This window comes from Poecilia reticulata, linkage group LG15 (genome assembly GCF_000633615.1).
Source record: "Poecilia reticulata strain Guanapo linkage group LG15, Guppy_female_1.0+MT, whole genome shotgun sequence".
In the NCBI taxonomy this organism is placed as follows: Eukaryota; Metazoa; Chordata; class Actinopteri; order Cyprinodontiformes; family Poeciliidae; genus Poecilia; species Poecilia reticulata.
Genome location: NC_024345.1, coordinates 27825126 through 27850534, shown reverse-complemented (window position 1 = coordinate 27850534; position 25409 = coordinate 27825126). Strand labels below are relative to the sequence as shown.

At 36.6% G+C, this 25409-nt stretch overlaps 1 protein-coding gene across 2 annotated transcripts in view; it reads left to right on the top strand.

Moving 5' to 3' along the window:
* The window catches only part of sertad2b (SERTA domain containing 2b), a 33297-nt gene extending 17706 nt beyond the window's left edge, over positions 1 to 15591 (top strand). For both annotated transcript variants that reach the window (XM_008430364.2, XM_008430362.2), the window contains one exon: positions 14081 to 15591. In XM_008430364.2, the coding sequence (XP_008428586.2) occupies positions 14081 to 15245 (1165 nt within the window). In that variant the 3' untranslated portion in view covers positions 15246 to 15591. The remainder of the gene's footprint in view (positions 1 to 14080) is intronic.
* Positions 15592 to 25409: the final 9818 nt, after the last annotated feature.

Here is a 25409-nt window from a genome sequence, read left to right as displayed (position 1 = left end):
GGGGGGGGCTCTGTTTTGTAATCTGCACCACAACACAGCAGCCACCTCCTGGTGACAGCACCTCTTCTTCACTCCTTGTTCCTCTGCTTTTTACCCACAAGCAGGATATAGGTCACGCAAGAGGTCTTCTACTACTACTGCTTACTTTGTCCAGACAGGGACCCACGGGACACACATAATGTTTTGATGGGATCTGAGGTGAATAAACATGTCAGGAGTTGCTAAACAGGTGCTTCTCAGTCAATTAGAATGTAATTGAAAAGTTAGTTTTAAATGTTAAAGTTGTGTAGCATTTATTTTAGCTAATTTGTAGCTAAAACGTCCTCGAAAAATCAGAATATTTTGTAGAAACAATGAAAAAAAAAAGATTGAGAACCTCCACAAAAAACTTTGTAGTTCAGAAGAGTGCTGTATCTGATATTAATGGGAAGTTGAGTGGAAGGAAAAAGTGTTTGATAGAAGATCCACAGGCAGTTGTAAGTGGATGATGAAGGGGAAATCCATTAACGAGTTTTGAGAGAGATTCACCTTAACAAATCAAATAAATCAATAACTATATATCGCGACAGACACGTGATCAATATCAATACATCTTGATCAATATCAATACATCTTATAGAATATTCATTGAAAAGTAAAGGGAAAGACTTTATCCACTCAACCTCTCACTGTGAACTAAGCTAGCTTTGTGACATCAACTAACTCACTCAGCCTTTGGTTACCTAGCAACTCATGCATTCTTTGGTCACCTAGCAACGACCTGTTGAGTAACTTGCGCAGAAGCAATTTAAGGTTTTCTGCATTGTGCCTCATAATTTCTTAAAAATGAAGTGGGGTGAATAAAGCAGGAAAGGTTACACCAGCAGTTTGGCAATATTTGAGATATTTAAAACAAAAAACTGATCAATAATGATCAATATCAACTGATATAAAACTTTTACATCCCGATAAGTTTTTTAGACATATCATTCGAGAGTCAGATGTTCGAGAGCCGCCTCACACAGACATATCCAGGTCAAGTTTTAAATATATAGATTTATTACATAAAGAGTAATAGCGGACATTTATTGTTTGCCATAAAAGTCTGTAACCAAGAAGGAAAGAGTGCGTCTAAACAGATTCACATCCGTTTAATAAAAAAAAATCATGCACAGCTTATCAAATCAAATAGTAATACACAAATATTAATATCTGTATTCTGTATCAGTCCTGATATTCAGGAAAATATGCTTTGCTCTGAGTGACGTCATGCTTTTTTATTTATTTTACATTATTTAGAATTCCTTATTTCACCTTTTGAACCATTTAAAAGAAAGTTTGTTGCAGCTTATTTTGGTCAGTTTATTTTTTTTTCACATTGGCTGTTACATTCATAATTGAACTGGCAGAACAAATTAAAGTTGTTGTTTTTACATGTTTGACCAAGTTTGTTGGTGTGTTTAAATGTGTTCTACTGGTGCAGAGTTATCAAATAAATTTGTAATTCAGTAACATTTAGATCTGTGTTATAAAAATAAAGAAATGTGGTAAGTCAATTCAGCATTGTTTATCTGTATCGGATTGATATTGGCAGATACTAAACCTCAGATATCAGTTTCAGAAGTGGAAAAAGTGGATCGGTGCATCCGTAGTTACTAAACATAGAAAACTTAAATGTGTCACATTTAGCTGTAAGCTATTGAAGATCACCCAGAAGTTTTTTTTAACTTTAGCTGATTTGTTGTCTATCAGGTGGTTGCTGTAGTTTGCAAAAATTATATTTTTGGGCCCGTTAGTATTTTTGAGCTGACAATTTTAGCCCAGTTGACAAAAAGTTTGGACTTTGATGCATTTAAAGCTTGAAAAGTTACATGGTTTGGGTGTTGATGTTTTCTAACTTTTCTTTCCTTTTTCTGTGTTCATAAAAAATACATTTTTATCTGTAAATCGAAATCAGCTGATACTAATCCTCAGATATCGGTTTTGGGCGCGAAAAAAGTGGATTGGTGCATCCCTAATTATTAATTGTAGAAAACGTGTCGCATTTAGCTGTAGATTATTTAAGATCACCTAGATTTATTTTTTAAATTTAGCACATTGGGTGACTTTATCAGGAGGCTATTGTAGTTTAAAAAAAAAAATTTATTTAGTTTTTTTGGCCCCTTAGTAGTTTGGAGCCGATGATTTTGTCACAAAGGTTTGGACTTTGATGAATTTAAAGCCAGAAAAGTTAAATATTTCAGGTTTAAATATTTTTAAAATTTTCTGTGTTTTTAAAAAAAAAATGTTTTTCTGTATCAGATCAATATTGGCTGATACTAAACCTCAGATATCGGTATCGGTTCTGGACGTGAGAAAAGTGAATTGGTGCATCCATAGTTATAGTTATTAAGCAAAGAAAAACAAAGTTTAGCTGTTTTTTTTTTGTTTTTTTAATCAGATTTTGTGACTTTATCAGTTAATTTAGGACGCTGTCGCGTTGTGTTCAGAACAGCCACTTGCCTGCAGCTGGATCTGAACATCTGGTGCGTGGCGGGCTTGGAAGAGAGCTCAAACTCGGCGCATAAATGCTGCAGAGCCAGTTGCTGCAACGCTCCATCGCAACAGAAGGCAGTGTGGCTGGGATTAGTATATTTAGGATTAAAATCAAGGCATAAGGTGCGGTAATAAGGCGGGCGCTGGTTTCGTGTTGACGCTTGGCACCAGAATTCTGCGGCTGCTTTCTCTGTCGGAGAAGAACCCGCTCGCTCATCAGCAGCAGCATGTCTGCTGACCTAAATCTGCTCTCTTCTTCTGCCTTTTATTTATAGACTTAAGAGTGAGTGCGTACGGGGAGGGCGTGTGTGATCGGAGACGCTCTCCCAGACCGGAAAATTTGGGATGTGCACAAGTTTGCTTTGATTGCACATGTAGGTTTGACCTTTGGAGTGACGGCACGGTTACGTAAAAGTAATCCTCGTCGTCACCAGAACAGTAGATTGTGTCTGTTTTGAAGGAGTTTGGTCTCTGTGGATGTGTGTGTTTTCCCAAACATTCACTTTTAGGATCCGTTTGTCTAATGAATTAGTTCAGAGTGCGACTGCAAACGGAAAGAGAGCCGTTTTATTTCAGCCTCGTCTCTGACCTTTGCACCCCTTTGTCGGTGTCGCTGATATGGACTTTAATCAGCTACCGAAGGCTGGTTTTTAACTTTGGACCAAGGGTGTTCAATGTAGGGCTCGGGGGCCATTTGTGGCACCTGGATTGATTGTTTGTGGCCCCCTGGCTATAATTAAACATTATGACATTTTAGGGCAATTGTTTATAGGAGGGGGGGAATCAATTTTCAATAGAAAAAATTTACTAGAAAAAAAACAAGCTAATTTCTGAAAAGAAAAAACCCTCAGAAATGTTTATTTTTATCTAAAAAAAATTCTATAGAAAACTTGGACATTTCTGAAAGATTGCCTGAAAAAAATTCAAAATTTTGTCTAAAAAAAGAATAAAAACCTTGAAATTTTTGACTCTTGAAACTGAAATTTCTGCTTTCTACAAAATTTTTGAGATGAATCTAAAAGTTTCTAAGTTATTTTCTAGCAATTCTTTTTACTTGAAACTCAGAAATTTCTACATTTTTTTTCTAGAATATTTCTGAAATTAATCTAAACATTTCAAAATTTTCTTCCATCAATTTTTTTTTTTTTACTTTTCAAACTCAGAAAATGTCACATTTTTTCTTGAAATTTTCAGACGGTATTTGATGGACATTTACTCCTCTTTTTTATTTATTTTTTTCTGTCAATAGCAGCCATAACACACCATCATAAAGAATAAATTACACGACTTAAACAAAAATCTACTCACAAAAATGTTAAATGCCACACAAAGTGATCGTCTTTCCTAAACTTTGCTTCCCTTGGTGCTTTTAATTCCTGTATTGAAACTTGGATAAATACAGCCAGTGTTTTCAAATGAAAACTCACCTAGATCCTGTTCTTATTTCTGAGAATAGATTAAATATTTTTTTCCTAGTTTTCTTCATTCAAACACAAAATAATAAACAAATTTGATGCCTTTCATTTAACGAGTGAAATCCATTTGAAGTTTTGGGTCTATGATCAAGTTTCTACTAAAAAATATGATTACCTAATAAATTAAAGTTTATTTAGTTTGTTGATGAATAGATAAAAAAAATGACAGAATTTTGGTGACTTTAGTGTTTAAAAATGGTGTTTTGAGCTGGTGATTTTGGCCCAACTTGGACTTTAATGCATTTAAAGCCAGGAAAGTTGAATATTTCAGGTGTTGAGATGTTTCCTGACTTGTCTGTCATTGCAGTTCTGTTTTTTAGGTAGATTCTGCAATATTGCCCAGCGCCACTGTAGTGTTTTGCAATCAGGTCTGCCATTACGTAAGAGCTTGTGGTGAATTCCCTGATAGCCAGCTGACCTCTGTCATGTGAGCATTTATGATCACTTTGACTCAGGGCACACACACACACACACACACACTCTGCTTGCAAACTTATTTTGGTTGTGGCTCATCTTTACCATGTTTTCCTGTCTTTCTTCAGTTTTGCAGAAACTGAAATCATTTTCATGTGAGGCAGACGTAATATTAACGGTTTTATCCACTATTTAAAGTGACGGCAGATTTTATTTCAGGCACACTGATGTTGCATATAAACCTTCAATAACTTGTAATGTAAATTATTCAAGCTTTGTGTCCAAGCCGACCAATAGAAACGTTGTTGCTAAAATCCACCGAGTCCCGCCCCCAGAAATCTGAAACGGCATCTGTGAAACGTGATTTGAAAAGAATGCAATTCATAAAACTTGGTCTCAAATAAAAATTGAAATAAAATTATTTTTTAAATGAAATTTGAAGAAATTTTTTTTTAATCTGTTAAAAAAAATTTATTTGAAAAATAAGTTAAAAAATCAAAATTAGAAAAAATAAAATCTGAATAAAAACATGTATCTTAAAAGAATGAAACAAAAAAATTAATCTGAATCAAAAAAACTAAAATATTTTGAAAAAAATAGCATAAGAAAAAATTCTGATTTAAACTTTTTTTTTTTTTGAAAAATACAATTGGAACAAATAAAATCTGATGTTTAAAATTAAAACAGTTAAAAAAAATACTGAAAAACTAATTGAAAATAAGTAGAAAAAATGAAATAAATCTAAAAATAATTTGAAAAAATATCTGATTTGTTTTTGAAAAAAGAATCTTAAAAAAATAATTTAAAAAAATTTAATCTGGGAAAATAACAAGAATAAGTAGCAAAATGTACATTAAAAATGGACTACACATTGTAAATTACTCAATAAATTTTTTTTATTGAGAAAAAATTCTCAGTTTCATTGTGAGAAGACATTTTCTTTCTTATCACCAACATGAAGGAGCCCGAGATCTTTTTGTTTTCACAGAAACTATCTGATTTCAACAAATGGTTTGTTCCTGTTTTTTGTTTCTTTGCTAGTCATGAAATCACTTTCTCTTTTCGCGTTTACACTTTTTCGCTCCTTCACACTGCAAAGACACAAAATCTTACCACGTATTTCTGGTCTAGTTTCTAGTGCAAATATCTCAACATATTTGAATTAAGACAAAACTTGCAAGTAACTTTCCTGCAAAATATGTTAACCTGTGTTAAGCCCTTAATATTGATGGAAAAAGTACTAGATTATTCCATTTGTGAAAGAGGGAAAATGTTTTATTATAAGTGGAATAATTTACCAATGGAATTATTACTGTAATTTTTACTAAGACATACTCTAGACCAAAAAAAATGTTTTTATGTTTTATTTTTTTGGTACATTGCTTTTTGCAGTGCACTTTTGAACGTGAGAGCTGGTTCCACTGCTCAATCCAGTTTTTAATTGCTTTAATAAAATACCCAGCTTGGTTTTTTTGCAGCCAGAGAAGCATTTTAATGCCACATTATTCCTTTATTAGACGCATGGCTTCACGTAGAAGCTCGATCCTCCTTTGGTCGCACTCTTTTGAGTTTCTGAAGTTCAGTTCAGTGAAGCTTAGACATCCAACTTCACTACATAAATTTTACGTTATCAAATGTAAGTTTCATAAACGAGGGTCAGCGTTTGTGAACCAAACAGGAGTTGGAAAAACATTTCCAACAGGTTTTATAAACATTTTAAACCTCAGAGTTTCTAAAGAGTGCAGCTCTAGAATAAAATTAGTTGAAACTGAAGTTATTCAAGAGGTTCCTAATAACGTTGATTTTAGTTATGAATTATCTCTGACGATTAATCGGATAAAAAAAAAGTTGGTACCTTTTGCAGAATTTGAGACTTTTAGACTATGCAAATAAGTAATTCAACTCCCTTTTTGGCTAAAGTGTAATAAGAAAGCATTCCTTTAGTGAATGACATGTGAGAAGCTCGGTTCTTTCTGCTTGACTTAATATCAATACAGTGTAGCACAAAATGTTGATTAGTTTTTCATTTAACAAATCAATCAAGATGCTTAAGAGATTTTTGTGACAGAATTTGAACTGGATGAAGCTAAAACAATTTCACTGGAAGAGTTTTAGAGGGTCTCTTTTACATCTTAAATGGCAAATTTTATAGTTTTGCACAGTTTTGGCTAAATTACTGCTTTGAGTGTAATGCTTTTTCAGAAAAGTGCCTTTTTTGCTCCAGTTAATGATTAATCAATTACAAAATTAGTTGATTATTTGAATAATTGATTAATTATGATTAATCAGTTTATTTGTTTCAAGTTTAATTTAATATGTATACAAAGTTGGCTCAAATTTTGACATCGGTGCATAGGCCTGTCGCAATAAGTAATAAATCAGTTAATCGCATGATGAATTAAAGCGAGTTTGTTAATTACCATTTGGACGACTTATTGTTTTTCTCTCTTTCTACCAAAAAACTGGGTGATAAAAACTAGTTCTTTGTTTTGTAAGACAATTTTGTTTAGAGACTTTATGATTATTTTTATTTGTTGTGGATATTTAAAATATCTCGGTGTTAAATGTTCATTAAAATTTAAAGTTTGTTAATCTCTGAGAATGTGTTCTTGCATTATCATGCCATTACCATTATATTACTTGAAATTGGTCTTAAACAACAATATTATCGTTTATCGCAATAACTTCTGAGAGAATTTGTCACCCAGGAAATTTGTTATCGTGACAGGCTTATTGGTTATTATTATAAAGTTTGCCAACGGACTCATTGGCATTGCTTTCTTCCTTGGTATTATTTTGAACTCTGGATTCTACGTTGCCCTTGAGACTCTTCAGATCAAAAAGACAAAACATTTTTCGGTGCGTAATCGTCTATCTCCTCCGCTCTTCTTTAATCAGAAGTATCAGAACCTTGATTTGCTGAGTGGTGTGTGTCGAACTGTGTCACGGTGTCACTTTCATGTGTGCGGTTTCTGATTATGCAGCTGCTAGGAAGTGACTCTCATTGTGTGTTTTCCTGGTTACCAACAAGAAGTCGATGATCAGGTCTGATACCGGGATGAATGAATCTTGAATGTGGATTTTAGGAATGTCACAGAACCAGTTTTAATAATTCGGCTCTCGTCTTGGGATAATGGTATCTTAATTTGTGTGAGTGAGCGTAGTGGGGTCTGGTCACAGTACGCCATCTCTTCCTCTGGGTTTGGTCTGGAATGTGTTTACTAGGACGACATTGTGTGTGTGTGTGTGTGCGTGCATGAGAGAGAGTGAAACACACATGGTTATAATAGTTTTGCATTTTCCTTTATGGTGTAGTTTTATTTTGTGATTTTTTTTTTGTCTAATTCAGTTTGTATGCTAGTTTTTATTGCACTTTCAAAAGAATGTGTTGTTTAAAAAAAAAAAAAAAAAAAACTTTAGTAGGTGTGGCTACCAAAGTTTTCCTACAAAAATGAGAGACGTAAAACTCTACTAAATGTATATGTAAATTAATTTAAAGCGATTGAAATCACAGCTAAATTACATTAATAATGAATTAAGTGTGCAAAAATTGAATGTTAATTTTGCATAAAGTGGTAAAGTAACAAAATATATATTTTGTATTTTCAAAAAAGTGAGAACAACTTTATTTTTTCCAGTGTTTTATGACTATTGGAATATTTTTCTGTTTCTACCACCATTTTGTAGTTTCAACAAATAAATTTGATTATACTCGCGCGTTGTTACTGTAAAAACATGAGCATTTTGACAGCTTACAAAGGTTTGTGCTAATCAAAACATTTTCCACTTTAAATATTTGAAATACTGCCTAACTGGTGGTGTTGCCTTTCCTTTTTTATCCACAGTTTTCTCTCCACGTTGTTGTTTATTTTGAAGGAGTTTTGAGGCAAAGTGGAGAGATATTAAAACTGCTACTGGGCAAGTTACTCAGCAGGCCGTTGCTAGGTAACCAAAGAGTGAGTGAATGAGTTGCTAGGTAACCAAAGGGTGAGTGAGATGGTAGATTCCACCAACCTAGCTTAGCTGGCTGGAGTTTATTGAATATTTTATATATTGAATATTCTATTAATGACATGTTTATCGCAGTATGTATTATTGATTTATTGTCCAGCACTGGAAGTGCGTAAACTGCTTGTGTGTGGGGCGAAAAATAAATCAATTTCTCATCAGTTTGAAAGGCTAATAAATAAATTCATAAACATGAAAACAAATGATATCATGTCTATAATTTCAGTACGTGTCAATTATAGCATGCGTTTTATAACGCATGCTATAATTAGTTTTCTTTATGTATTTCAGTTGACGGAAACGTTTTCTCAGTTTCAGTTTTCATTATTTCGTTAGCTTTAGTTAGCTGTAATAACCTTGGCGGTAGGTGAATTCTCACAGAGGTGAGCTGGAGAGTTTCGTCCTCATGCAGAGTCGGACGCATCGCAGCGAAAAACGCAGTCATAACTGCAGCCGCTCGTCTGGGATGCATGTGCAAATGCAGAGATGGATGCACTCAGGAGAAAGCCACTTTCATCTACCTGCAGCATTGTAGCGGTGTGTGTGTGTGTTAGTACTTTGTGCATCCACAGAACCTGAAATAGCCCAACGTGGAGGGAGGTGAGGGGGAGGGGTGGATGTGCAGCTCAGGCATGGAAACCAGCATATCCGGTTACAGGATCATAATATCACTGCAGAGGCCGTCCACTACCGTTCCACTACTGCACTACGCACACGCAGCCGGCTCCAGGAATAATATCATCAGACCGCATGTTTAATGTTTGGCATCCAGCACCCACCATGCATGCACACACCTGACTTTACCTCCTCTTTGGAGCGATCCTTGGGTAGTTACATGGATTTGTTGTTAACTGGAGTTAACCCTTGTTCAGCTAAAGGAAGAGAAAACGACGACAGTTTTTTTTGTTTTTTTTCTGGACAAGGGCTGAGATTTTGATATCATAATCTTTTAGGTAAAACAAAACTCACATTTAAAGCAAAACATCTGCTTTTATTTACTGATGTAAACAAAAAAAAATATTGGAAGACGTTATTTACAGTTGAATCCAGATATTTTCCAATACAAACAAACAAATTTTTTTCTTGCTGTCTGAAGTTAAATGAAACTAAACTTTTAAAGTTTTAGGTCAGCTAAAATTATCAAAATTACTTGTATTTGGAAAATGCCAAAAAGCATTATATGTATGTATTCTTTAATAATTGTTGCATGTGCATGTTGCTTGTACAACATGCAACAATTATTATTATAGCTGCTAAAATAATAGACATTGCTTTAAAAGTGATGCTGTATTTAATTTCAGATAATTTTGTCATTTTGTACCTTTAATTATTTGTCTTTCTCATACTATTTTGGACTTTTCTGTTTTGCACTCATGTAAAGTTATTTTCTGTGATAGTCCACTGTAAGGAAATGTGTTTACTGATTCCAATAAACCATATCTACGAGAGGAAAGTAATTTTGGCTTGATAAGGGTTATCTGATTAAAAAACTGATTAAAGGATGATTTCTGTACATGCAGACGCATCAGTTTCCTCTTGTTTTAGAAGCTAACGTTTACGTAGCAGTGAAGAAACGGCTTCTGATATTGTGTAATTATTCTCACAGTTCTCATTAACTTACCTTTTCTTTGTATTTATCATATTACCAATGCGTATATAACATTAGACCATCCATCCATCCATCCATTTTCTTACACCCTTGTCCCTCAGTGGGGTAAGGAGGGTTGCTGGTGCCCATCTCCAACTGGCGTACCAGGCGAGAGGTGTAGTCACCCTGGACAGGTCGCCAGTCTGTCGCAGGGCAACACATGAGACACACAGGACACACAACCATGCACACACACATACTCACACCTAGGGGCAATTTGGAGAGGCCAATTAACCTGACAGTCATGTTTTTGGACTGTGGGAGGAAACCGGAGTACCAGGAGAAAACCCACGCATACACAGGGAGAACATGCAAACTCCATGCAGAAAGACATGGGAAGAAGAAAGAGAGGGAATCGAACCCAGAGCCTTCTTGCTGCAAAGCAACAGCTCTACCAACTGCGCCACTGTGCAGCCCTAGCATTAGACCATTCAGATCAAAATAAATTTGAACCCCAGTATTGCAAATATTTTACAAGATCTTTACTCATTTAGGTTAATTGTTTTTAAATGGGTTTACAAAGGTATTAGCTTTACAAAAGTAGTAAAAAAATAGCATAGTTAGCCCTGTCACAACAAATTTTGCTGGATGGTAAATAATATGATAAATGACAATGTTGTGGTTTTTAGACCATTTTCAAATAATATATTGATATTGATATAATAAAGCAAGTTTGTGCTCTCAAAGATCAATGGAAGACATTTTAATATCCAAAATAAAACAACAAAAACAGGGAGAAAGAGCCCTACATACAACCAAGACAATAAATAAAATGGATTATATTTCTACAAACAAAATTGATCTGCAAAAAATATTAACCATCCAAATGTAAATTAAGCTAATTTTAGTTAATGTTGTGATTAACTGCATAATTGCTTTTTGCTACAGGCTTAATCGTAGTTAATAAATGTAAAATAAATGCTCAAAATGGCATTTTAATATATATATTTTTAAATTAAAATTTTTTAACCAAACATCTGCTGGAAAACAAAAAAACGGGAAATTATTTTATCATCTGCACCTTGTAGTTTTCAAGCAGTTGCTCTTAATTATGCCAGAAACCGGTATGAGCTGGTTAAAGCCCGATTGGTGCGTCTTTCTGTCAACAAGTTTGAAAACAAACGTAGCATCAGGACTTTTTTATTTCACTGAATTTCTCTAAAGGAAACTTTCAGAAAGTTTTGGCATCATAGTTTAACTGTGACTCGGTAGGATTTTCAGTCAGAGTGACCCCGCTCCGCTGCTGTGCTTTATCACGTTGACTCTTTTACGATCCGTTTTTCTTTTTTTAAACGGAGTTACTGTAGAGAAATTGGAGGAATTAAAGTTGCAGGATGTTAAAGACGGGTGGAATAGTGTGGAAGGAGCGGATAGTCGGAGGCGAGAGGAGGATAATGAAGAGGAATGTGACGGGTGGGGCACCTCTGGTATGTGTGCGTCTTGTGTGTGAGAGCCCAAACAGCCTGCCGTGGCTCGGTGAGTCACACATGCGCAGCTGCTTCGCCTCTCAGTCACACAGCAGCAGCGTTCTGCTTTGAAATGCCTTTTTTTCTTTTTTTTTTTTTTTTATTCCTCGCGCCTCTGAATCTCCATTTTCCTGAAGCAGCAGCAGCAGCAGTCACTACTGCAATGAAGGAGTGCCGACGTGAGAACGTGTTAATGCCAGAAGTTATCCAGCTGCCAGAAACTCCCTTTCATTTCCTCTAATGCATCTTTATTCACCATGTAAATTATTGAGAAGATGTGGAGAAGTTCGAGGTCTTACTCGGTAACCGTAGCAACCTGATGCCGCTTGGTGTGATGCAGGTGTGAATACTTTGTTCAAACTACATGCGAGTCTGTGAATAATTCCCAACTTATTAGATACTGGATTATTTATTTACAAAATAAAAATCTGCCGAGTAATGCAAGAAGCAGAGGCTGAAATATTGCTGAGTCACTGGTTGCTATGGTGATTCCAGGCTGTTCCGCTACAGTTTTCAACAGAAAACCGGTTAGAACCCGTCATTTTCAGTTATATACTATATCAATCAATAACTGAAATAATAGTCAACTATAATATAGTAAGCAATCAATTGTAAGCTATATACACAATCTTCAAAAGGCCATTTGCCGAATGAACACCACAGTAAGGACTAACCAAGTCACATCTGTACAAAAATATCAACATTTTTCATCTTTTGTCTGTAGATATGTTCTACTTGGAACTCAATTGTCATTGTTTTAATTTCACCTGGTAAAAATTTTGTAAAACAAACATAAAAATATCCTATTAGACACCTTTTTCATCCAATTATTAATCAGTTAACCAAAAAATAGACACCAGATCAGCACTATACTGTATTAATGTTGAGTCAAACAGGAAGGACTGAACTTTCCACATGTTTTTAGACGTATTTATTTACCTACAGATCCATCCTTTGCTACAAATGATCAAGCTTAGCCCAAAGGAATGTTATGTTATTGCATTTTAGGCAATAACGTAAGAAAGCTGAAAACTATTTTGTCTGTTCTCAGCAATAAAAACAGGATCTTGGTCAGTGTATTTAGCCGAGCTTTAATACAGCAATTAAAAGCACATTTGGGTGCACAAAGGTGTATTTTAGAGTACAAGTTGTGAGTAGATGTGGTCTAATTTAGATGGAAACTAGAAAGTTTGGAAAAGATGATCACTTTTTGCTGCATCTAACATTTTTATAAGTAGATTTTGATTCAATAGTCGCAGTTTTGTAGAAAATTATTCTTGAATTGTGGTTGGGGTCCACAAGAAATCAGGACAGGTTCTGCAAATGCCCCCGGACCTCACTTTGAGCACCCTTGGCCTAGTCGTAGATGCGATTGTGGGTTTATCTGCATCTCTGGATGGATTCCTCATTACCTTTCCTACTCCTCTGCTTCCGCTTCTCGCTTGTCTTCCTCATCTTCCTCCTGTACTCTTCTTCCTCCCTCCACCGCGTCCCATTCATTGTCGTTTCTTTGGGTGAATTCCCAGCTGACTCGGTTTGTCATGGCAACCAACGGGTCGTGGTGACTGGGCCTGCAGCTTACACTTCCTGTGTGTGTGAGTGTGTGTGTTTGAGAGAAGACGCATGCGCCTTTATTCAGGCGGCGACTGGCTGCATGTCAGCCTGGATTAAAGTCAAGCACACTGCAGCAGCTCCTTTCGTTCTTTTCCATTTTCTTCTTCTTTGTTTTCTGAATAGTTTTATAAAAAAATCACCTAAATTATTGCTCCTCTTGTACCCTGCTCACCGCCACAACCAGCAAGCTCTCCCTCTAATATCATAAAAAGAGGAGTGGCCAAAGGTTGGGCTTTAAATCTGGCCTGTACTGAGCAGGGAGCACTGCTATTACGTAACTTAGTGTGTGAAGGTTTCCTCTCCAGCTGCTCATTTTGTCTGTATTTTTATTTATTTTATTTTTTATCTCCAAATGCAATATGCTCATTTTCTGTTTGCATCTTCTTACTGTCCCAAAGAAGACTTTGGTCCCTGTACGAATGAAGTGATTTTGGATGCGATTTAACGACAATCCCCAAAATAGAAGGTTTTTTTATATGGGCAGTTGCCCAGGGCGGCACTAAAGGAGGGGATACAATAGCACCATTCAAATGTACTGATCAAGTAATTGTGAAACCAGTTGTGTAAAACTTTGTAGATGTATTGCTAATTTAAAAAACACAATTTTGCATTGTTGAGTTGGCGGCGTGGCCAGCAGCAGCTTATTTGGATTTAAAGTGATAAGTAGTCCTAAAATAGCTCGTCGGCAGAACTGATGAGACTAAAATCTTATTATCCAAGAATGATTTTGTCCAAAAAGAGAAATGGACACACTGTTAGACCATCCACCTTTAGGTCTAACAGATTTCCATGAAGTCTGGAGTGACTTTATTTAGGTTCTGAGCTTTAAGTCGCTGAATGCGAAGGAGCAACACTACTTTAGACTTGATTTGTGTCTTAATGATTTCTTATCTGAGCACTTGATTAACTTGTTTTCTCTCCTTTTGTTTTGTGTTGTCTAGATATATGTTCTGTAAAGGTGCAAAGCGGAAGTTGGAAGAGGATGAAGAGGGCCTGGAAGGCAAAGCGGTGGAGGCGTCGGTGGCGGGAGCGGGGGTAGGCGTTGCCTCGGAAGGTCTTTCCAAGGTGTCCTACACCCTTCAGAGACAGACCATCTTCAACATCTCCCTGATGAAGCTCTACAGCCAGCGGCCGCTCGGTGAACCCAGCCTGGAGCGCCGCGTCCTCATCAACAACATGCTCCGCCGCATCCAAGATGAGCTCAAGCAGGAGGGCTCCCTGCGGCCACTGTTTCTGCCGCCCTCGCCGCCGCCTGATGACCCCATGGACGAAGGGTTCCGCGAGGCGCCGCCATCTTTCGGTATCCTGTCCCAACCATCCACGCTGTTGATGCCGGCGATTCCTCCGCCACCCTCGCCCCACCCGATGGTGCCTCCCAGCTGCCCAGCACCCCAGCGCTTGGAAGGCTGCGCCGCACCCCTGGACGCCTGCCTCACTCCAGCCTCGCTACTGGAAGAGGACGGTGGGGATTCGGCGTTCTGCGCGCCGTCCCCACCCACTCCTCCTCTGTCTCCGCCCCCACTAGCTCCATCGTCAGCGCTAATGAGCAAGGTGTCCTCTAGTGTGACTGTCCTATCAAACGACAGTTTCTCATCCTCTCCGAGTGACATGGAGTTGGCTCCTCCCACCGCTATTACACGGACGGCAGCCGCTAATACTATGACCATAACTACCTCCCCCACTCCATCCCCTTTCTCATCACCCACAGGCTCCACCAGAGACTGCAGGACAATGGGTGCTAAGCCAGAGGCAGCTGCTGTTTTCCTGCCCGCACATTCCCCTGCTAGCCTGGAAGACATTTCCCCTTCGCCTTCATCCCCTTCTTCTTCGGGTTTCCTCTCAGACTTGGCGCTGGACGACGTCCTGTTCGCCGATATTGACACGTCCATGTACGACTTTGACCCTTGCACCACAGCGGGGGCCGTAGGCGCCACAGCTGGCGGTGGCGGTCTCGCCAAGCTTTCGCCAGTGGTGAACGCCGACGATCTCCTCAAAACTCTGGCGTCGCCGTACAGCGGCTCCGCCCCCCAGGTTTCAGCCAATCAGCCTTTTAAAATTGATCTGACAGAACTGGACCACATCATGGAGGTGCTGGTGGGGTCATGATTCAGTGACACCCTGACCTCCACCTGCAAAACTTTTTATTAACCTGGAGAAACAGACTGGATGGAAAATTTGGGATCCCTTTTGTTTTTATCTCTTTAAAAGACTTTTTCTTCTAAGGTCGGTAATTGTAAACATCGAAGGTGATGTCAACTAGTACTACTATGACAACTACTACTTCTACACAACACTGTTCATGCACTGTGCTCGCCTTTCTAGGTGTGGAAGTGAAGTAACGAGGAAGCAAAGAATACACACCGCAAAAACATAGAAGTATTTTTGGTCTAGTTTCTCGTGCAAATGTCTTGGTATACTTGAAATGAGAAAACTAACTCACAAGTAACTTTTTACCAAGATATGATTTTGTTTTAAGTAAATAATTCCTTAATATTGATTAAAACGTTAATTATTGGCAGATTATTATAAAAAGACATTGTACCATGTTGGAAGTAGTATAACCTGCCAGTGGAATTTTTTCTTTTCAAAAACCTGGCCACTACTGAGTGGTTACCTAGCAACCCTAGCTGAGCCCAGCCCCGTTACCTAGCAACCCAAGAACTCCAGTGCGTTTGGTCAGCTGGAAACCACTTGCTACATTCTTTTTTAAATTGTTCAGGCTTTTCAAAGATGTATGGTTGTATAATTGTGCATCCTTTTGAAGCCATCTTCACTTGCGATTGTAAATGTTGAGCTGGGGGCGTGACCAGCAGTAGCTTATTTGGATTTAAAGTGACAGAGCCCTAAAATAGCTCATTCTGAAAGGAGCTAAAATAAGCAGAAGTAACCAGATCTAAGAATGATTTTGTGTAAAAATTGAATACGTTTTGTATATTCTGTAGATCTATCTTAACCATTCAACGAAGCATAATAGGGCTCTTTTAGGAAATTATTTACTTAAATCAAGCTCCCATATCTTGATGAATAGTCGCGTTATAATTTTATTTCAAATGTACCAAGATATTTGCACTATGAACTACACTAATAATGGTAAGGTTTTGTGTTTTTGTAGTGCACAGAATTTTGTATATCTATACTTGTGAGGAACTTTATGAATTTCCTTTTTAGTCCTTTACCTGAAGCTAAGCCTTAACCCTTAAGAGTAACTGTAAATATTTCTATTTTTAATCCTCGTGGGGATATGCACTCCTCACAGGTACAGAAATACAAAACAAACATATACATACACACACTGTAATTATGGCTTTTAGCAGCTGAGTGCCTTTCAAATGACCACTTATTCAGTTCCTGGTTTTTACAGTATTTTTTATCTGCTCTTCTCACTTTAACAGCCCACTGAGGGTCACATGATGTTTTTAATTTATTATATTGTATTAAATTTTGTTGAGGTAATTTTACATGATCAAATGATGATTATTTAATCTTTATCTTATTACAGATACAATGTTTTAATTGTAAAGCAAGCATTTAAGGAGGAATATATTGTTTTATTGGTGTCTATGGGGTGCCAAAAGTGACAAGATGTAGTAAATTATTAATCTGATAAATTATTTTATATTCAGTAGGGCTGAAATGATTAATTGGATTAATCACAATAAATACAAACTCAAAAGAGGCGAATTGCTGAAAAAAACATTCTCAGATGAGTAAATAAGCCAAAAAATTTACAAAAAACAAACCCTTTTTCTATTCAAGATTTAAAAAAAAAAATGTTTTACTGTAAATATGTTCTACCTAGAACTCCTCAAGTAGTTTTCACCTGGTTCAAGTTCAGTAAAAAAATTTCAAAAGCACCTTTTTCTCTCCAATTAAGCATTCTGTTTGCAAATAAGCAAACAGAATAGTTTGCTTATTTGCATCTTCTAATATATTCCTAATATTATATAAAAAGCTTAAGTGGTTAAATGAAAAATCTGCAGAATGTACCAACTTTTTTTCTTCGATCAATTTTACAGCCCTGACATAAATAAATGTAACCATAATTATTGAAATTGGTTGATTTTATTAAATACATACAATACAAAAGGTTGCAATAATATGTAATTATATCAGTGTACTTTAGTCCAGTGTAGACCAAAACATGGTGTGTAATATGTTTTTTTTTTTTTTTTTTTTAAATCACATTTTGGCACATTTGGACCCCCATAGATCTCCACGTTAGCCTGGCTCTGCAATAATGCTTTAGGAGTAGCTCTAAACCACATCACCAGGTTGTTGTTTAAACTTTTTACTAGAAGGGAGCGTCTGTTTGTGTACACATGATGTCTACGAATTCAATGCCAGACTTCCTGGTTTTTGTTGTTGTTGTTTTTTATGTTACTTTTTTGGCCCTTCCACCCCTCCATACTTCTGCTCGTCTCCCCACCTTATTCACAGTCATAATACAACTGCTGGTTGTTGTTTTACATGAGCTCGGTTATATGAGCCAGTTATCACAAACCAGTTGCAGAGGTATTCAAATGAGCTGCACCCACTGGTAACACTGGTTTACACTCGAAGAAATAAGCAGCCCTCTCCCCAGTCCCAATTGCACGTAGATGAATTTGGAAAAGCTCCAAAGTTGATGCATTTATTTATTTTTTTTTTTCAGAAAACGGATGATAATGATTTGGTAACAGCAGGGCCTACAGTATTACTCACACTCCCTGTTTCTACGGGGTTTGTTTACATGTGTTGGAAATAGGTAGCCTTAAATGCTAGCTAGCTCTCTGTAGATTAGCAGTCCTGCTACTTTACACTATTTTCTCAACCCAATATTAGTGGGAGAGCTAAAACTATCACGGAAGAAATTTGAATTGAGATTTCCACTGAAGTGGAAAACCAAAACCACAGTGTTAACCTGATGCTGCAGCCATGCAACAGACTGTGGTGTATTAAAACTATGTTTGTCACAAAGCCTTATAAATCTAACTATAATCTATTAAATTAAACCTTTTTTGCATTTGTTTAAAATTCAGAATGTCAGAAGCAGCATTTCTAAACACTTTTGGCACTTTCCCTTTACGTGGAACAGCTCAAAAAGTTTGGTATTTTTGGTTTTCGCTCCAAGTAGCGCCACTTTTTATTGACCTGTGAACTATGGCAATGCATCTGAAGGCAACAAAAAACAACAAAGCAATCCATCCTGGGCATTTTCTCTGTTTTTGCTTAGAGCTTAAATCGTTGCAGGGCATGAAGGGCGCGGTTGGTGCCAGAGGCAGCTTAGAAAACGGGCATTTTGCAGAAACACCAGGCTGGTTCTGAATGATGCCTTTCAAAACTGTCCACTTGTATCTGAATCTCACTTAATTAATTACACTGCAGTGCCAGTGTATAGCCAGTAGATGGCGCTGTATTGTATGATGCAATCCAAAATGGATTCCTGTCGAGACTGTTTTTGTTTTTGACTTCTACTTAAATGTAATTTACATTGTAGGGGGCGCTGTGGAGCAAATTTTTGCAGTTTCAGAGAAAGCCCTTAAAACTGCAAATTTTCAGAATGAAGATGATAACTTTAAATAACAGACCGTTAAACCACCTTTTATGCTAATGATAGCTTTTTAAAAAAATAAATTTTTTCATCACAAATTACTTTAAAAAATGTTTAATTCATTATAAAACAGGTTAAAATTTATTGCAATTATACATTTATCAAGCTAGCAAGCTGCAAAACACCTTGAGAACTCAAAACTAAAATTAAAGTCTGAATGAATGAAATAATTATTAAATAGTGAATTAAAGTGAGAAGAAAACATTGTAAAAGTCAATTTTTGTAGAATTGTCGGCAGATGCTAATTCTGTTTGGGAAGTACAAAGCTAGCAAAGCAGCGAATAAAAACAACAATGTGAAGCTACCTGAAGTTGAAAACCTCGTCAATTTGAGCTGTACCATGTGAGGGAACTGTGCCAATCAGAGCTACGTTCCAAAGGGAGAGTTCAAAAGACATTTATTTTATCTTAAAATAATTACCAGACATCTGGAGAAGCCCTTGTATCCAGTGGTGCTTCAGAGAAATGGAGGGTGGTGTAAAGTTTGGGTTCCCTGGCAGAGTATTTGCTCAGATGTGAGTCGAGCGCCACGTTATGCTGTTTGCAGACGACTGTGTCTTGTTTCTCTCTGTGTGTTTTAAATTTTTTTTGGAGTGCTTTTGTTTAATTTCCATTGAAATTATTTATTCATCTTGGGGTTTTTGTCTTTTCTGTGTAAATATATTTATTTTTGATGTGAAGTGGACACATGGATTGTAAATGTGTGTACAGAATGTGTGTTAGGAATGTACTTTTAGATAGGAATGTATCGGAGTGTGAAAAACTGGGTGGAAGCCATTTTTTTTATATACATAGGTTGTTATATTATCTTCTGTTGGTTTGTTGCGTTCTGGATTTTATTTTTGTTTCTCCTGGTGGGGTGGCCACAACTTTTTATATCTTTTGTACTTTTTATCATTTTCCGGTTGAAGGCAAACAGTTCACATTCATGCAGCAATATTTAAAGAAAACGGTCTCAAACCTACAGATGTCAAGACTCCAAAGCCTGTCATGGATGCTTTCATGCCAAAAGTAATGTACATAGTATGACCAACATTCAAGCTCCTAAGACTTTTCAATCAGTGTTTGTCACCAAATCGGTTTCATTGCGTCCAAGCGTGCGGCGGATTCCCTCAACACGGGCTGTAACTTACGGACCTCAGCGCTGTGCCTTTTTCTATGCAACAAACACAGAGAGAGAAATTATCAGCCGATCACTGTATCGGTGGGTCTGTAGAAAATAAAATGCTCAGCTTCACAGCTGTTTATGAACTGAAAACGGTCTTACTTTTGTAGTTTTATATATATAAATATATATATATAAATATACAATAAAGTGTAAAAAGCATCGTCTCCTGGTTTTGCTCTGTTTGCATGCCACACACTACACATTTTTTTTCTATATTTGATATTATTGAAAAGTTTGCTTCAGTAACTCAGTTGACCATGTGGGGGGTGAAGGGGGGGACTCTAAAGTTTAAAATTTTACCCAATCGCTAATTTTTGGCAGCTGCACAGTGGCGCAGTTGGTAGAGCTGTTGCCTTGCAGCAAGAAGGTTCTGGGTTCGATCCCCGGCCTGGGGTCTTTCTGCATGGAGTTTGCATGTTCTCCCTGTGCATGTGTGGGTTTTCTCCGGGTACTCCGGTTTCCTCCCACAGTCCAAAAACATGACTGTTAGATTACTTGGCCCCTAGGTGTGAGTGTGTGTGTGCATGGTTGTGTGTCTCTGTGTTGCCCTACGACAGTCTGGCGACCTGTCCAGGGTGACCCCGCCTCTCGCCCGAAACGTTAGCTGGAGATAGGCACCAGCAACCCTCCCGACCCCATTAAGGGACAAGGGTGCAAGAAAATGAATGGATGGATGGCTAATTTTTGGCCGTAGCGTTCGATGTTACGAAGCTTCTTTCAAGAGAGAAGTTCCGATCCAAACAAGATGGCGTTGGCGTTCAGTGGACAACACGAACTTAACGGCCTCGTTAACTTCCTCCGCCGCTGTTGCTAGAGCAACAGACTACAATTCTTAAGTTACGTCATCGTTCACAACTTCTTCTGTTCGCTGATTGGACCGGTAGAAATTCTACCGAAGGGAATCCAAGTAAACGAGAGAAGAGAAGCAAAAAAAAATAGAGCGGGAAGACGTCTAAACTGATTTTCAGCTTTGAGTCTGCGTGTAGCATCGTTTATCGTTACGATTGTTTCTCCTTAATTAATCCCAGCCGCCCGCTTCACAATGCCAACGTTAGCCACTGTTAAACATCCGTGGCTCCGGCAGCTATTTCCAGCATTCAGGCCACACAGCTGTGAGGGGAAGGGGACAGGCTGTCTCTGTGTGTGGAGGGAGGCAAAGTTTAACTCAACTTAGCAACGGCACAGCTGAGGTCAGCGAGGACAACGCAGACAACAGTCAGTAATGGAGGCAGGAGGCTGCTTCTCTCTGCTGCTCCGATCACGATACTGCAGCTTTTTGTGTGGGAGAAAACCGGCACACTCATGCGATAAATCAAAATCAAACGTAGATTTCATATTATTTGTTGCCGTTTACCTTCATCTATACTTTTTTGACTGATTTCAGGTTAACACATTTAAACAAATGTCCAAAATAACATCTATTTTTGGTTTAGCTTCTTTTGCAAATAAGTTTGTACACTTGAAATAAGACAAAACTTACAAGTAACGTTTCAGTGACATGTTAGACAAAGGTGTCCAAAGTGTGGCCTGGGGGCCATTTGTGGCCCTTGAAATGGTTTTGTTCGGCCCCTGGCAAGAAGTCAGAGCCAAATTTGAATTCAAAAACGGAACACTTGGAAAATGTCTTTAAAAAGTTATATATATATATATATATATATGATTTTTAATGACAGTAAAAACAGTTTTACTAGGTATTTGTAAATTTTAGTACACTTGAAATAAAGCAGATTAATTTATAAATTTTTTCCTGTTATGAGTGAAATAATGTAGTACTTTCTCGTCAATATATTTGTATTTGTCTCAAGTGTTGAGATAAAAGCTTCTTTATTTTAATAAAAAATTTACTGGAGCATTAGTTTTGTCTTATTTCAAGTGTAGTATAATATTTGTAGTAGAAACTACAAAAATACTTGGTAATATTTTGTGTCTGTGGTGTATGCACTTAAAAAACATTAGTTTAGCAAGTAAGCAAAGCTAAAAACATTTCAAAAACCTCAAACTAATTTTTGCAATTTTAATTTAATGACTTTTGTGGCCCGCTGTAGTTTACATTTACTAGGTTTAAACTTACAGACCATCTGATGCTGCTAAAATAAATCCAAATCAACAAAAGAATGACAGAAAAATATAAAACTTAAACAGCATTTGAGCACCAAATTAAGGTGGAGAAGAAATTAAAATTCTGCTAGTTTCCAATAAAACATTAAAAGCTTCCAATAAAACATTTAAAACATTAAAATGTAATGTTTTAAAACATTAAAAACTAAAAAAGAAAACGCAAATCATCTCCACATGAGAAAAATTTGAAGTAGCTTTACTTAACATTTCCTGAAAACACACACAAAAAAACAAAATATTACCAAGTATTTTTGTAGTTTTTAGTGCAAATATCTCAGTATTTGCACTAAATACTGGTATGTTTAGAGCAAATACTGAACTAATTTAGACAAAACTAACTTACAAGTAACTTTTCAGCAAGAGGAGCTTATTTTAAGTAAATAACTGCTTCATATCGATAAACAAAGTACTAGTTTCACAGACATCATTTCAATTATAAAAATATATTGTCCCATGTTATAAGTGAAATAATCTGCCAGTTTAACCTGAACCTTTTAATCAATATTAAGGAATTATTTACTTGTTTGTGTACAACAAATGGCTTTAACTCTTTCCAGACTGATACGTGACGGTTTCTTAATTTCCTTCGAAACACGGCATGATGCGTTGGCCTCATATTGTTGTCAAACAGGTTCTGTTTAAGGGATTTCTACTTTATACCAGCCAGGCAGTAATCGGTCCTCCTGGGTGTGGTTAATAAAAATAAACACCCTCTCAAAAAATGTCATTACTCACACTTAATTTATGATTTGACAAGATCTTTCTCACCTCAACCAGGTTGACTTTGTTTACTCAGATTATCTGTGTCTGATACTAAAACGTGTTTAAATAAGTGAGAAAAGAAATTAGTTTTATCTCTTACAGCCCTCAGCATGTTGTATATTAAGTATAATTTCAAAAATAATTAGAAAAAAATTAAAATTAAAGCTTGTATCAAAAAGAAAAAAGAAATCTCAGTAAAACAAAAATGTCACCATGACTCAAATGTTTAAAGTTTCTTTTGAGTGAAGACAAAGCTAAAGAGATTTTTTACCCACAATGCTCAGCTCCATGTCTGGAGAAAACCAAAATATGTCAACAGAAACACGTCACACCAATGGGCAAGCATGATGGTGGAGGAGTGATGATATGGGCCTTTTTACAACCTCCAAATGTCTTACCATTACCTTGTATGTATTAAAATATGTCTGATTCAAATACTGTAGCAAGATTTCTTACTTCAAATAATAAATTACATGACCGTTAAAAGTATTTTTAAGATATTTTTGAACAAATTGGGATTAAAGATGCTACTTGGTTTATCTCTGTACTCGTTACCACAAGTTTAACTTTAAGATTATTATTTTTTTGTTGCAACTCCAACAGATGTGAAGAGGAAAGCAAAACAAAGCACGAAACACAACAGTTTTACTGCAACTGTCAATATTTGTTTTAACAGTTGTGATTTTCACAAGGTGCAACTGAAACATGTCCAAATTATGTTCAGTTAAATATAAACTCTAATCACGTCTGAACGGCGCAACTAAAAGAGCACCGCTGCTTCAAATCTAAACGTTTCACTATGGCGCCATCTGGCGTTCAAACAGGTGTAGTACATAGAATCAATACAAACTCTACGGCAGACCGTATTAGCATAAATTTGGTTTCGCCTTAATATCCAGGGCCGTGCAGGGACCATTAAAGGGGCAGGTGCTCAACAACAAAAAAGGGCACATCAAACCGTATTTTAGGACAGAATAAAAAAGCCACTCAGATTTCAGAGTTTAATAAACAATGATAAAATACAAAAATGGGACATATACAATCAAAGCTAACGAACATCTCCATACAGAGCATAACACTATGCCTATGTAAGATATTTTATTAGTAATTTCTTTCTSCAGGTCTATTTTGTTATAGGAAAGTATTGCAATATTCAAACCCGCAATTTAGCAAGATATGTAAATCAGAGCTGGACCACCAGACATATTTTGTCTTTACAGAATAACACTATTAAAAATATAAACAAGGGCACAATGCAACCTTTTAGTGAACCGTAATCTATAAAAAGAGCTGCCTGTTTGCTGCAGTGGAGATGAAGATGGTCCATTCAGGAAAGCAGAGCTGCATCAAACTTTAACGTGGTACCGCAGAAGAAAAAAAAAAAACACGAAAGCAAAAATTGAATTGTTAATGCTTGCCACCATGAGAAAAGCCTACTGAGTTTTGCTTAAAAAAAACTTTTTAAAAACATTTAAATCACACATTTGTCTCATGAAGTTATTTTTTTTTTTGCAAAACAAACTTATTTGTGCTTGTCATAAATCTTTTCTTGCCATTCTAAGTTTTTGTTTGAGACTCAAAGTTTTGCTTGTGATTCTCACATGACGTCTTGAGCAGCAAAATCACAACAAAAGATTTCTGATGTGTGCAAATAAAAGTTTGTTTGGCAAATAACGTTTTAAGTTCACAAGACAAAAATTTGTTATTTAAAAAAATGTTTTTTAAACAGAATGACTTGTTTTTAAAAAAGGAATAATTACAATTCCAAAAGTTTTTATTACAATTTTATTGTTCTTAACTGAGGTTAGATTTTTTTTCCCCCATTGAATAATTGGGAAAAAAGTTTTTTACTTTATACTCTGCGAACCCTAAACTGGAATTTTTTCCCCTTCATTAATTACGCTCTTTTGTATCATGGTAATTCAGGGTGAGTTATTTTTAATTCTCAATGAATATGGACTTTTATTTCAGTGTTATTCTCCTTCAAGATTCATTTACCTAACCCTGGAATAAATGAAATGTACATTATGAAGCAAAGGAAGTTAGAAGATCGGACATATATCCACTATGGAGGTAATCAGTTTTGGACGGGCGATGTGCCCTTATTGCATAATAAATACTAAAGAATGACTGATATCATTAACGATACAGGAAAGAAGCTTTTTAGTTATCTTGCTTTGCTAGCAAAGTCGTTAGCTAGCAKCTAGCTAATAGCACAACAACAACAGCCTAATGTCTGTATGATAAAAATAGTGAATGAATAGATAAGAACAGTTTTTCCTCACCTGGCTGTCTCTTCCCACTCAGTAGYTCTTCAGAGAAAGGCAGACGCAGAGGATGTCAGTGTCTGTTGTATTTCATTACCTTTCTGTTTAAACCGCGACTCCGAGCTGAAGCAGAAACGATACTTCAACGTTTTCTGTCATCTGACAAGTTGCACGTTACTCCACTTTATTCACCAAAAACGTTTTTTTTTTAATTCACCAAAAACTGTTCTGTAATCTGGAACGTTTGCTACGTTGAGCTCCAGTTAGCTGCCTTATCGCACTGCGTGAGGCAACTGCGTCATGCGTCACGGGCAAAAGGTCAAAGGTAACAAGGTGACCGGAGGGCTTATTATGTTGTACAAAAAA